The following is a 12,822-nucleotide window of genomic DNA, read 5'->3' on the forward strand; positions in this document are numbered from 1 at the left end:
ACGTTTTCTTTAAAACAAAGCTGAAGCCTGTGATATAGTTAGGTGACACTTGAAATGCATCCATTGCCGTTATCCTTAAGTTCCTATTCCTTTTTCCAAGCCTAAAAGCAGCTACTAGTCAATTTTAATATACAATTAACTTGTAAGTATAATTTTTAAAACTAGGAGTCCACCTCATAACAATCTTCAAACTCACATTATAGTTACTGATCACCAAGTAGGTATCTGGAAAAGAAAGAAACTGCATATATTCTCTTTGAGTTAAAATGACAATGAACTTAAAACAGAGCCTTTCTTTCACTTCTAAGTATTCTGGCTATGATACAACATTTTACCAAAAAAATACTTTATTAAGTTCATTTTAAAATTATCTAAGAAATATAATAAAGGCATTTTCCACTTAGGGCTACTCAACTTCTTTGACGCTACCTAACACAGTTACATATCTCAGTTCATCAAAGTTTATCAAAGGTAAATGATGACAAAAAAAAAAAGTATGGATAAAATGAGATTCCACCAGCCAGAGATTCACTTTAGAAAGTGGTCTTCAACATTCTTATTATCAGATATTCTTAAGGAAGTCTTTTCACCTAAGTTTAATTTCCTAAGCTGAAAAACGGGAATAATATCTCCACCATACTCTTGTGCACATTGAATAAGATAATGTCTACACAGAAAGGAATACTTTGCCGCAGTAAGTGATGAACTCAGCAATCATCAATTTTCCCTCTCAATTTTGGTTTCATTGGAAAAAAGATGGAACTGCTGTTAAGTTACAGGGAATTTCTGAAGAAAAAAGATGACTCTAAAGAAGTTTTGAGATGAAAAAAGGAGAACTAGACTCAAAGGGGGCAAGGCAGGAAGGAAACCCAGAGAAACATCCTGGTCCTCTAAACTAGAAAAGCGTGGTTTGCCTGTTCAATCTTCTTCCTAAAAATGGCTAATGTGAGAGTGGGAACAACTACCAGAACGGACTAGAGTTGAGATGCTGCCGCTTACTCACGTCCTGCCCACCAGTCGGGGTCCCTTGTACTTCACTTGGACCTCCCTAAGGACGCCAGGCATCTCCTACCCTGTACATCAAGCACATGTACAAGACTGAAGCCTGCCAGCCGAAGCATCACCACTCATTTCTCAGTGTTATCCCTGCACCAGAGCACCTGGCAGAGTCCCTTGGAAACAGTAAGTGCTCTTGTAGAATGAATAAATAAAGACACTCGACATACAACTCTTTCACTTTTGCCTCCTCGTAGACTCACACGTCAAATTGACATGCTTTCTAAAATGAAAATTCATAAGCAATTGGTGAACAGTAAGACCTAAGAAAAACACTTCTGTTTTTATTATAACACAATACTACTACCTTAACACATTCTTGATGTTAAATGATCCCCACTTGTTGCTGTGTGTTGCTTTCTTCATTATTACAACAAATAAATAATTATGGACCTATGCTGCCCAACACAGTACCCACTAAACCACATGTGGCTACGGAGCACTCAAAATGGGGCTGTCCAAACTGAGGTCTTGCGTGTTTCAAATACACACCAGATTCCAAAGAGTTAGTACAAATACCTCAATATCTTTTATACCGATTACATTGCAAAAATGACAATATTTTGGATACGAGTTAAATAAAACACACTATTATGATTAATTTCATGTTTTTTGAATGTAACTACTAGAAAAATTTAAATTACTTAAGTGGTTGTCATTTGTGGCTCACCCAGTATTTCTATTGGATGGTGGTGTTCTAGACATTAAATTTTATAATGTCTGTCTTTCCACCTGAATGCACAATAAAGCTATTGCAGAGATGAGAACCTCTTGCCATGCTATTTTCATTGTCATGTCTTGGGAGGAAATACCGTGTGTATGTCCATACATACACATTTACATACACATACTTTGTACACATTAAAACAACCCTCTTGACTCATTAGCTGTATTTTCCCAATGCTAATATTTTTGCTATATTCCAAATTCATTTTTATACCCTGTACTTTATCATAAAATTTTGAGTAGCTCCTTTTTAAACAATTCCATTTTGAATAAAAATGAGAGAAAGAAGAGAGGACACCATATACTTGACTGGGCAATGACACTAACTAGCAGAAGGGTTTGTGAGTGAACAATCTTGGACGAGTTATCAGACATGTTAACATTTAACATCACTACGTACCACTGAATGTCAAAAAGGGCAGCGGATTAACTGGTTCAACACAAGGGGAAAAAAAATCACTCATCTGACCTATTCCATATGTATCTACTTTAATATTGCTTCTTTTAATCTGTGAGTTCTGTATTTGTAAAATTCTGCAGTGCAGAGTAATAAAAAAAGAAAAATGTTTAATTAAAAAAACTACAGCAACTGGCTGGCTATCATTATTCATTTTCATACATGTCATGCTTGAGAAAGCTTTGCATATTTTAAAAAGCTATGGATCCACTAAACCTGTCAAAATTCAATCTCTGTATACTTCACACTTCTACATTTGAGTAAATCAGCTCTACATTTATAGGTTCATAAAACTTTTGGACTCATCCCTGTGACATGGTGGTTTTTCCCCTCAATTTGTTCTCATTACCAGCTGAAGTTAATGAGAAGGTATTAAAGAATGATTTGCAATGGAATTATGTTTCTGCTTCAGAGTATCCACACAAGCTACCCTGACTTTCTTTTCTCTTGTGGAATAATGTGGTTTCTTAGGGCAAAGAATAACTAAAAAAAGGAAGTTTCTCTTCTTGTCAGCATACATAATAAAGCTAGTGTATCTCAAAAGGAAACACAAAAACTTCAGTATGAATCAGAAAAAAGGGCCACAGAAAACAAACAGTACTCATTATCCTCCTGTGAATTAAATTTATGAAAATTGAAACATTTTACAGAAGCTCTTAAAGTGGAATATCACTTCAAAAAATCTGGGCAGCATTTATCCTAGTAGGAAAGGGCTATTACAAAAACAAACCTAAAACATCTCTTTCCACATTTTAAACCATAAAAGTTAATTAATTTGAAAACAAAGGGGGAAAGAATTCAAATTAAGATGGCCTCTTAGCTGCCTGCCATCTTAGGAATACCAATTTATACAAGTTGAATTCAGCAGTAAGTAGTATTCTGTTAAAAGGAAATTAGAAAGTAGGTGAGTCTTAGGTGAGGATAAGAACAATGTATGTAAGTCACACAGAGCTCCATTTCCTTTTCTTACTTGGTGGGTAAGGAACAGCAGCTCTCCCATCCTTCCCAAGAGGTCGGTCTTCAGTCCCAACCGTAGGCATTTTTGATGAACGCAGTGCAGGTGACACAGCCTAAGAGAAAAGATACATCCTTATATAGTGTTCACCAGGTGAACGTCTAGAAATACCAGCAGTGAAACAAAGGAGATGGTTACATGCTTGTCAAGTGCAAGAAACTGAGTGACTGAGTCTTCTGAATTTTCAGGGAGCTGGTGAGGGCAGATTGTGGCATAAAGCAGAGCCTGCAGACCTTAAGCAAATCTTCTCTCCAGGTCATTACCAAGTCGTTTCAGGGACAAGATAATTCCATTAGGGTGGTGCCTTCAAGTAATCACTGGCTATCAGTCTGGTTTTCCTTTTGTTTGGAAGAAGGCAGCTAAAGATGACCTCGTCGAGTCCTCCGGAACTATTTTTCATTTTCACCACAAAAAACAAAACATGTATCTTCTGCTCCTATGTCTATAGTCACTGTTCATCTCCACAAAAAAATAACCGTGTCTCATAAAATCATTGAAATACACAGAGGTTTTTCTTTCATTTGTTATTCAAAGCAGATTAAATCTCTTAATCTGCTTAATCATAGAGTTTAAGTGTAAAATTAAATTCAGAGACATTTGAGATGAAAACTTGGACAACAGCCTCCCAACTGCAGTTAGTTGGAAGATGAATTAGCAAAACGATTCTAAGGTAAACTGTTCCCTTGATTAAACGCCAGGGTAGAAATCAGAGTAAAGTAGAAACAGTCATTTCAGAGAAATAAAAATTAGATTAAAAATGTCCCACTCTCCTCTGTATATTAACAATACTAAGACTATATTCAAGAAACAAAGCAAGCACTTCTTCATTTAGTCCGAGAGTAATTCATAATTTATACAGAGAACACGGACAATGGCTCAGAGCAGAGACAGACAGATCACTAGGGGTGGGGGCTGTTGACAGTACCAGGCTACTCCATAACGCTTGGTTTTTTTCTTTTCTTACTTCTTCTCTCTTTCTACTTCTTTTTGATTCCTTTTCTTTTCACAACTTGTTCCTACCATCACCACCAAAACATCTAACCTAACCCTCAGGATCATGAAAACCAATCCGAGGTCATGTTTGGCTTTAGGGAGATCGTCGAGCTTAGAAAGGATTTCCCACGCCTGGATCAACAATAAGGAAAGGTGTTATTTCTTCCACCAAAGTTTGCCACATAGTCCTTTGCCTTCGTGCAGCCACTGCCTGAATTCAGATTCTCGTGTTTCAATCCAACGAAAGTTATCAAATAGTCCTCCTGCTTTCTGTGTCAGGCTGATGAAAACCAGCACTCACTGCTCCCCGGTCAGGTCCACACTCAGCAGCCTTCAGAGGAACTGGCAGAGTTTCAAGTCCACGGCACTAAGCATGGAACACTTCCCCAGCTCTATCAATCTTTAACCACCATTCAGAAAACAGACCAATGGAACGGTCTACTCATTATCCCCCAAAGCCCAGCGAGTTCACTCTTGTTGCTTTACCAGGCTCATTCCAGGCTCAAACTAAGGTCCCTCCCTTGCCTGTCACTCACCCAGTCTTTCCACATTTCAAGTCCTAGCCATTCCTTAAGGACATTGTGATCTCATCATCGTCTAAGTATTTATAATACTAATGGGGTATGATATCTGTTCATCAGATACATTCTATTTCAAAGTGAGAAAGGGCTTTAGAAATCTGATTCCTACTTAACCTTCAAGCTTAACTTAAACACCACTCACTTGTCACTTTGTATTATACTTGAACGTCCAGCATCTTTCGATACAGGTTAATAACTCCTCTCACAGCAAGAAGTCTATTTCTAACTGTATTTATATGCTGTTTCTTCTGAAGTCTGTGAGCGGTTCAAGTATAAGAGTGGTCACGTAATAATATTTGTAACCTCTAGTACAAACTGATCATCAAATGATTAACAAATATATGTAAAATGGAAGGAAGATAAATACATAAATTTAAGAAAAATAAGCTAATACATTGATTTTCTTGAAGAGAGGGTCGATCTTACACATCTCTCACTCCCCCAGAAATAACAGACACTTCTACTTGCCCTAAGGTACAGAATTGGTAGGAGGCCAAGGACACGAATTTTGTGATCCAGCTCAGCTGTTCTGCAAAGAATTATAACTGCTATCTGTCACTTTAATCATATGATGGCGTGTATTATTTAACTTCTTTGTGCACAAATTCTACTTCCCAACTATGATGCCATAATCCTAAAAAGTAAAGGTCATACTTGCATATTTCTCAAAATGTAGACTAACGTCTGACTTGTTAAACTAAAAAGTTAGGTGGGAGAGCATGAGACTCTTAAAAAGTTAGGTGGGCATTATGTTTTAAAATCTGAGCTAACAGCGTTGCATAATATATTTCTATTAGTCTCATGATATTTAGAAGGATTTTTTTTTTAATAAACGTGAAAGCCATTAGTATTTATGACACTAGGAATAACACTAATGAAAAAAAAAACCATCGGCAAAACCCAAGGAATGTTAGAAACTACACTAACAAATTTCAGAATCCTTTCCAAGTTTCTGAAAAGCAACCAGAACCTGAAATAACAGCCCCAAGGTCAGCAGCCCAGACGAGGAAGAACTACTGAGGCACCGACAACAGCGCTCCCATGTAGGGACATCTCTGTTTGTGTGGCTCTGGCAGACTCACCCCAAGTTCGTCGTCATCGGAATTATCAAAGATGTTGTCTAAGTCATGCAGAGAAGGCGCCAAGTCTGTCACCTGCGTAAGGCTACTGGAGCCAGCTCTGCCAGCAGCATTATCCTGCCGGACGTCTGCGGGAAGAAGACGGGACAGAATGAGCACCTTCGTTAAGGGAGAGGACTGAGGAGAGGGCACGGATCTCAATGAGCAACACCTGCCTGTGAATTTTCCCCATTTTCAGTTAAATTTAGAGACAGTTATTTCCAAATATGTTTATCAGTTTTGAAAGGAACTGAAAAACAAACGCTGAAAAATGTATTAAAGATGAGATCAAATTATTGCTATTACAAAAGACTATAGCTTTAGATTGAGAAGCATCTCCCTCGCATTTTATTTTAGCAACAATCCAAGTGAGGCAAATAATCATTGTACACACCTGTTTTAGTAGCAGAACTGAAAATAGACATGGCATTTTTCCCATCAGGCACCGGCGTGGAATGACCTGGTGTAGTGACATCCTTGGTACCAAATCCATCCTCTGACTGTGTAATAAATTCAGCCAAACAAAACACATGAACACCAACCCAAAGTGTGGAATATGAGGGAGAACACAAAGAATTAGAGGGTAGAATGGAACTTGTTATGAGCACAAGTATGATAAACCATGGTCTATGCAACCAAAGGAAATAAAAGATAGGTCCTTTTCCCTGAATTTAAACAGAACTAAAAACTCCCACTCTTTCCCCTCAATCCTATGAAGTATTCTGAGTCAATCAGGGTTTTAGGCCTAAATGGTACTGGTGGCATTTGATTACAGACCTGCCATGGTGTTAAAAGCTGCCTTTAATAACATTTTAGATGCTGAATTATGGTTCAAGCTTTCTGGGTCTAGACAGATCTCTGTAAGGGCACTGAAGAAGCATTCTCCTGAACTATACTGGCCTCTTTTAATTGTCTTATTTCCGCCATGCTCAAGAATACCTCTTTAAATGGCCCAGTATTTTAGGATGTTTGAAAATGTACGGATAAAGACAGCAGACACCCCCAGTACTCATTTTTGTGACAATGGAACCAGTAAAATTAATACTGACACAGTCTAAGAGTGGTGTTGATAAGATAGGTCAAGCGCTTGGAACAATAAACATAGTAAGCGCTCAATAAACAGTAGATACTGTTACCAACATTTTTTTTCTTTACATTGTGGGTATTTGGGAATCATAATTAAAAAGAAATAAGCAGGGAGCATAGGCCAACAAGAATTAGCATATGAGAGGAAACATGCACTGTACAAGCTAGAGCCTGGAAAATATGAGGCTTCATTTATGTTCGGCTGACTTTTAAACAAAGGTGAGCCATGACATAAAAAGGAACAATACGCTGTTCAATACGATCGTACCAAGAGCATGAATATGGGGACGGAGCAATCAGGCAAGACTATCTCAAACATTCTGCCTCCAAAGTTTTCCCACACACGTTGTACTGACACAGATCAAAACCCACACCATGCTGGACTCGCTCTCTGTTAAATGGTACCTTATTCTTTTTCAGGGAATCTTTTTCTGTCCCTTGTTTGCATTTCTTGTTTGCTGTAAAGATGTATTTTATGTCACCATCCTCGAAGGTATATGGGTCGTTGACTTCTCCCAAACTGTCTCCAGGTTGTTGTGACAGAGGCAACGGGTCAAGGAAGTGGAGTGGCTGCATCTGGGGCTGCTTGTCATGCCAGATTTTAAACCGTTTATTAGGTTGTGCTAAGAGTCTAAAAGGGAAAACAAAGGGCAATTTAGGCAAGATCAAGTACAAAGATGGATGTTTAAAAAAAAAAGAATAGCACAACGATTTAGAGCATTTGTAAAGGTTACACTACACTTAAAATTAATTCATGTACACAGTGAATTTCTTTTAGAGATTTCTGCTCACAATTAAATAAAACTCAGTGGCCATTGTGAGGGATATAAGCTTTTGTCTCTGGTTCCATGGATTCTACTTAAGAGCAGACTGCCTAGGTTCGAATTCCACCTGTGTCATTTACTAACCGCATGACCCTAACTTCTTTCTTAGCTATGGAATTACGGTAGTAAATAACACGACTGTGGTGAAGATGAAGTGAGATAATCTGTGTCAACTGTTCAGAATAATGGGTAGCTCGAAAGCGCTATAAATACTATTCTCAGACACGTTACATACCTGAACGCACACAAAGCCTTCCTTAAAAGTGTCAAGAAACAAAGAAGGTACTGGCCGCACCACGGAAAGTCTGGTAAAGCTTTGATTAACAAGCAGCAGGCCAAAAATAAAGTAATGCTAGTACAGTAAGTGCCACAATGAGACCTTCATATGCTGGCATGCTGAAATCATGAGACGTGTGGTAAAGCTCACTAACGACAAAGCATTTAACTTTTAAACACTTTCCAAATGCACAGTCGAGGATGTGAAGGGAAGCCTCCGTCCCTTAGATCTGATAAAGCCCTGGTTCTTGGGGGTCTTGGCCTTTAGTGGGTGATCGGGGGACGGTGCAGACAGCCGCCTTACCTTTGCAATGCAGTGCTCTCTGAGTTTACCTCCGTTTTGTCATCACATCTCTCAGCCTGGAGCTCTGGGGGCCGGAACTCAGCATCATCAATGGGCGGGAGGCAAAAGCTATGCCACCACTTATCAGATGACTCCACGTTCGAGGGCCTAATCCCACAGTATAAGGCTGTCTCGCTGACCTCCGCCATCAGGGGCAGTCTTTGGCCGACGAGGACAGTTCTGTCATCCAGAGCGGACAACTGCTGGAGCTCGAGCCCATTTCCATAGAGTGCTGGATTCACAGGGACAGATGGTGGGTCCAAACTCTCCGTTTCCTGACCTCGTGGCTGAGGGCTGAGTGTTGGTGGCAGAGGGGAAATAGGGGAATGAGGGGAATCCATAGGATTCAGATTCATTTGCTTGCTTGTATTTCTGGAAGGCACGGCCATTTGCTTATCATACTTCCTATTGCTAGACACCTCTAAGGAGGAGTCTATCCCTGCCAACCCTAGCTTCTGTCCTGGTGTATCTTGTTCCATGCATAACTCTTCGGCCACAGAGGGCCTATGGTGAAATGGTATCAAGGGTCTCTTTTGCAACTTGTCTCCCTTTTCCTGTCTTTCTGTTGTTTTGTGCTTAGAAGAAGCAGGAGGTGGTAAAGATGAAGATGATGATGGTCCTGCACTGAACCCTGGTTGAGATATTGTGGGAGGTCGATTGGGTCCTACAGCACAACGTTTTAGAAGTTTATGCCTGAAATGAGAATTAAAATGAAGTCAACAAACATCCAGATGAAAATAACTGCATCACGATTCACAATACAAAATAGATGCCTGTCCAAGGTTATGTCCTTTTAAGTACGCATTAGATGCACGAACACACCAAAAAGGACTCTCGGCATTAATTATATTTTTAACGACTAAAAACTGCAAAATCCTGATGGAAAGTGATGAATCTATCACATACAAGAAGGTAAGAAACAGACTTAAGAAACAAACTCATAAAATGCTAACTCCTACAAAATTACTGATTTGAAAAAATCCCTAAATCTTTCAAATTTGGTGAAGGCCTCAGATAATCTATTCATACTGCATCTTAAAACGAAGAGTTATCAGATTGTCTGCCAAGAAAAAAGCAAAAAAAAGCTTCCAATTTCTATTTCATAACACTTTACTAACTACAATATAGAACAGTTTATAATGGTTTGTAATGTTGTAAATCGGGAATAAAATAACTGTAACTCTCCCCCAAAGAGTGAGACTAAGATAATGAGGGTGAATCCTAAGAACATTTAATAGCATAAATATACTAGAAATCTCATATGCCACTATTATCTGAGAAAGAAGGGAGAAAAGACAACTTTGGATCTTAGAGACACATTAAAATGAGACAGCAGTGAAAGAGCTGGGAGTGGATACATCTATCGGAACTGTCTAGCCAGGAACAGCAGGTCTGCTCACATCCTCACACACTGCTTGGCAAGGATGGGTGTGAGAAACTGCTCAGTAAGAGCCCTGGATGATGCCAAGGTTTACTCTGTGCAACCAAGTTATACAGCAGGTCGGCCAGTTGTCTCCCACTATATAAATCACTCCCAGGAAAAACGTAAGCTCTCCAGTAACTGAGGCCGCTCGGGCGACATCACTCTACTGCTGCATTGCACTAAATGATGCCCCGGTGGGCAGTCAAATGGATTTGTGTGGCCGAATGGGATGGTTTAGTGGAACAGCAGAGCACGATGGCCACTCTGCCCCATAAGGCCATTCAGCAGTGTGAGGAGTGGACTGGACCACTCCACGTGTGTTTGGTAATCCTGCAGTAGATAATCTGCAAATACTCTTGCCAGAGTCTTCGCTACTATGGGGGTAAAAAAAAAATCCCGGCTTTGAAGAAGGCTGTCTAAGCATAAAACTATTGTCCGTAAGGCAAAAGTTATGCTTTAAATCTCCCGGGCACAGTACCACAGTAAGAGATGAATGTCTCATCTGAAAATATCTCAGTTATCTCTACTAAGCATGCTTATCTTAGAACCTAAGTTCTAAAAGTCTTTTACATAAAACTTTTTGATTTGGATTTTCTCAAAGAGCATTTAACCACACCAGTCCTTTGATAGATATCTTATGGTAGCCTCTTCAAAGCAAGGGCTTTTGGCAAAGTGATCATCTTATAAAGTCATTTTTTTCAATTGTATTTAATCACTCAGTTACATTATGAAATGGTCCGAGTTAGGGATACACCAGTAACAGATGAGCACTGCAAACTTCTGAATAGGAAAGGGACCTCACAGGAGCAGGCAGTGGGCAGGGCAGGCTCAGAGGCCAACGAGATGCAGGGGCTGGTAAGGACAAGGAACCGGGCAGGACCAAGTAGTGACTAAAGGAATGAGGACAGTAGACTGATGAAAATGGACATTTCAGAGGAAGTCATTATAAAAATGCAATGATAAAACTGATATAGAAAATGAAGAAAAATAAATTCTAAAGCTTCCAGGCTGAGAAGGGGAAACTGTGATTTAAAAAAATGACCTGATTTGAGAGAAAACAGGCATGGGTACCTGATTTGGGAGAAAACAGACATGTCGATATTAAGGATATTTCTTAAAGGCACTCCAAAAAATACAAGACTAGAGTACATGTGAGAAGTCAGGTCTATAGATAAATATTTGGAAGTCAATGGAATGGAATGGAATGTATAACTACAAGAAAGACCAGAGGGTATTCAAATTTGGGAAGGAAATAGAGAGTAACTCCAGAGGGCAAAAAAAAAAAAAAAGTTTCATTTGTTTATTTACTTTTCAGATAAAAATAATTCAAGGTAGCAAATAAAAATGTGACATAAATCACTAAAAGGGTTATTTGTAAAAAGTGAAAAAAATCTAGATTAAGGGAAAGAAAAAATAAGATGTAGGAACAAGTGAAGTTAAATACACTAAAATTTATATCCTACATACTGTCTAAAGGTGGACTATATCTTGGATATGAGCGGTTTAAAAACCAATGTTAACAGGAAAATAATTTTTTGTCACATAATTTATAATGGCCTGCGACAAAAGTAAAACAGGTATTCAACTGGATAGCACACTTATCCTGAGACTAGAGAGAGATTCTCACATGTTCAGAGAGAGGTAGCCTAATGAGCAAATAGCTCCTTCAAAAACATCCTCCTAGGAAAATCAATCATGAGTTTCATTAGGCTGATGTTTATAGCACCTCTCAACAAAAGGCTGACTGTGAAGGCAGAGCCTGATAAAAGAGGGTCACCTTAAGGAGCCAGGAAAGACAGGAAGGTGTCAAAATGGTTGCAGAAGTACACACACACACACACACACACACACCACCCACCACCCCCGGACATGCTGACCACCCCTTCCCCAAAGCCAATTCTTTTATGCCACATTAAGAACCCCGATCTAAACTAGAGAAATGAATGGCCATCTTCTAAAGATGCTTATCTCAACTGAACTTTTTCTAAGTATTAAGCGGTATCAAATGTGAAAACATATACTTGGCAGCAAAGCTACTCTAAGTTGCTTATTAAGTGAATAATTATCAACACAGGTCCTAATAGTCACTGAGCTGGGGGGTTAGAGCTGATACACACTTAAGATATTTAAGAACCCTAATGAAAACCCATGACAAGAAGATTCTTTACCACAACAAGGAGTCAAGGAAATATCCATGAGGAGTGCAAAAATTTTCTACAGAGTATTTGGGTCCTATTCAAATATCTAAATGAACAAGCAAGAATCTTAGCTTTTGGCAGGTGTTGTTATAAATACCTACCTCAGTCATCAAAAAACACCAGCACCACCAACAAAACAAATTATCTATGGAAGGTCTATTTATTCCACATTCTATTAACTGAAGCCAACTTGTTTAATATTTATCTCTACGTTAAAATGAAGAATCATTAAATAAACTCAGTTAAAGGACAAGAGATTGTCTTGTCACACTGATGCCTTCAGTTTTGCCATAGCTACCCTGAAGGAATTTGTGGGCGCAAATTGATAACAGAACCAGTTGTGTAAAAAGGCTCTTTTTTGAGTCCTAGCAATCACTGGCATATACTTAAAGATTGATCTTTTTCTGCTCTATTGGAGGAGGAAGATAATTTAAAACAAAGCAAAACGATGGGGAAGAAGGGGTCTGAGAGGCCAGGAGACAGGCAACAAAATGCGGCACCTGCGATCTGAGGACTGTTCTGCCTTTGTCACTACCTACCGAGAGCAGGAACAGTTGACTCTTTGGGTTGGATCCACAAAATCCCAAGTAGCAGGATTGTTAGCAGGTTCTTCTTCAAGAGTTGGAGTTGACATTTGGCTCCTCCTATAAAGGGTTAAAAATGTGACTTGAGTAAACATGAGATAATACTCATACTTCAGGGGGGAAATGTCAAAAAGATTTGAAT

General features: G+C 39.1%; 1 protein-coding gene across 2 annotated transcripts in view; it reads right to left on the bottom strand.

Annotated features, from left to right (window-relative positions):
* MED13L (mediator complex subunit 13L) overlaps positions 1 to 12,822 on the bottom strand; it is a 274,693-nt gene that overhangs the window by 36,626 nt on the left and 225,245 nt on the right. For both annotated transcript variants that reach the window (XM_081037745.1, XM_081037744.1), the window contains exons 9-14: positions 12,636 to 12,740; positions 8,437 to 9,168; positions 7,438 to 7,663; positions 6,341 to 6,446; positions 5,911 to 6,035; positions 3,210 to 3,309 (exon numbers count right to left, since the gene is read on the bottom strand). In XM_081037745.1, the coding sequence (XP_080893871.1) occupies positions 3,210 to 3,309; positions 5,911 to 6,035; positions 6,341 to 6,446; positions 7,438 to 7,663; positions 8,437 to 9,168; positions 12,636 to 12,740 (1,394 nt within the window). The remainder of the gene's footprint in view (positions 1 to 3,209; positions 3,310 to 5,910; positions 6,036 to 6,340; positions 6,447 to 7,437; positions 7,664 to 8,436; positions 9,169 to 12,635; positions 12,741 to 12,822) is intronic.

This window comes from Rhinolophus hipposideros (genome assembly GCF_964194185.1).
Source record: "Rhinolophus hipposideros genome assembly, chromosome: 24".
In the NCBI taxonomy this organism is placed as follows: domain Eukaryota; kingdom Metazoa; phylum Chordata; class Mammalia; order Chiroptera; family Rhinolophidae; genus Rhinolophus; species Rhinolophus hipposideros.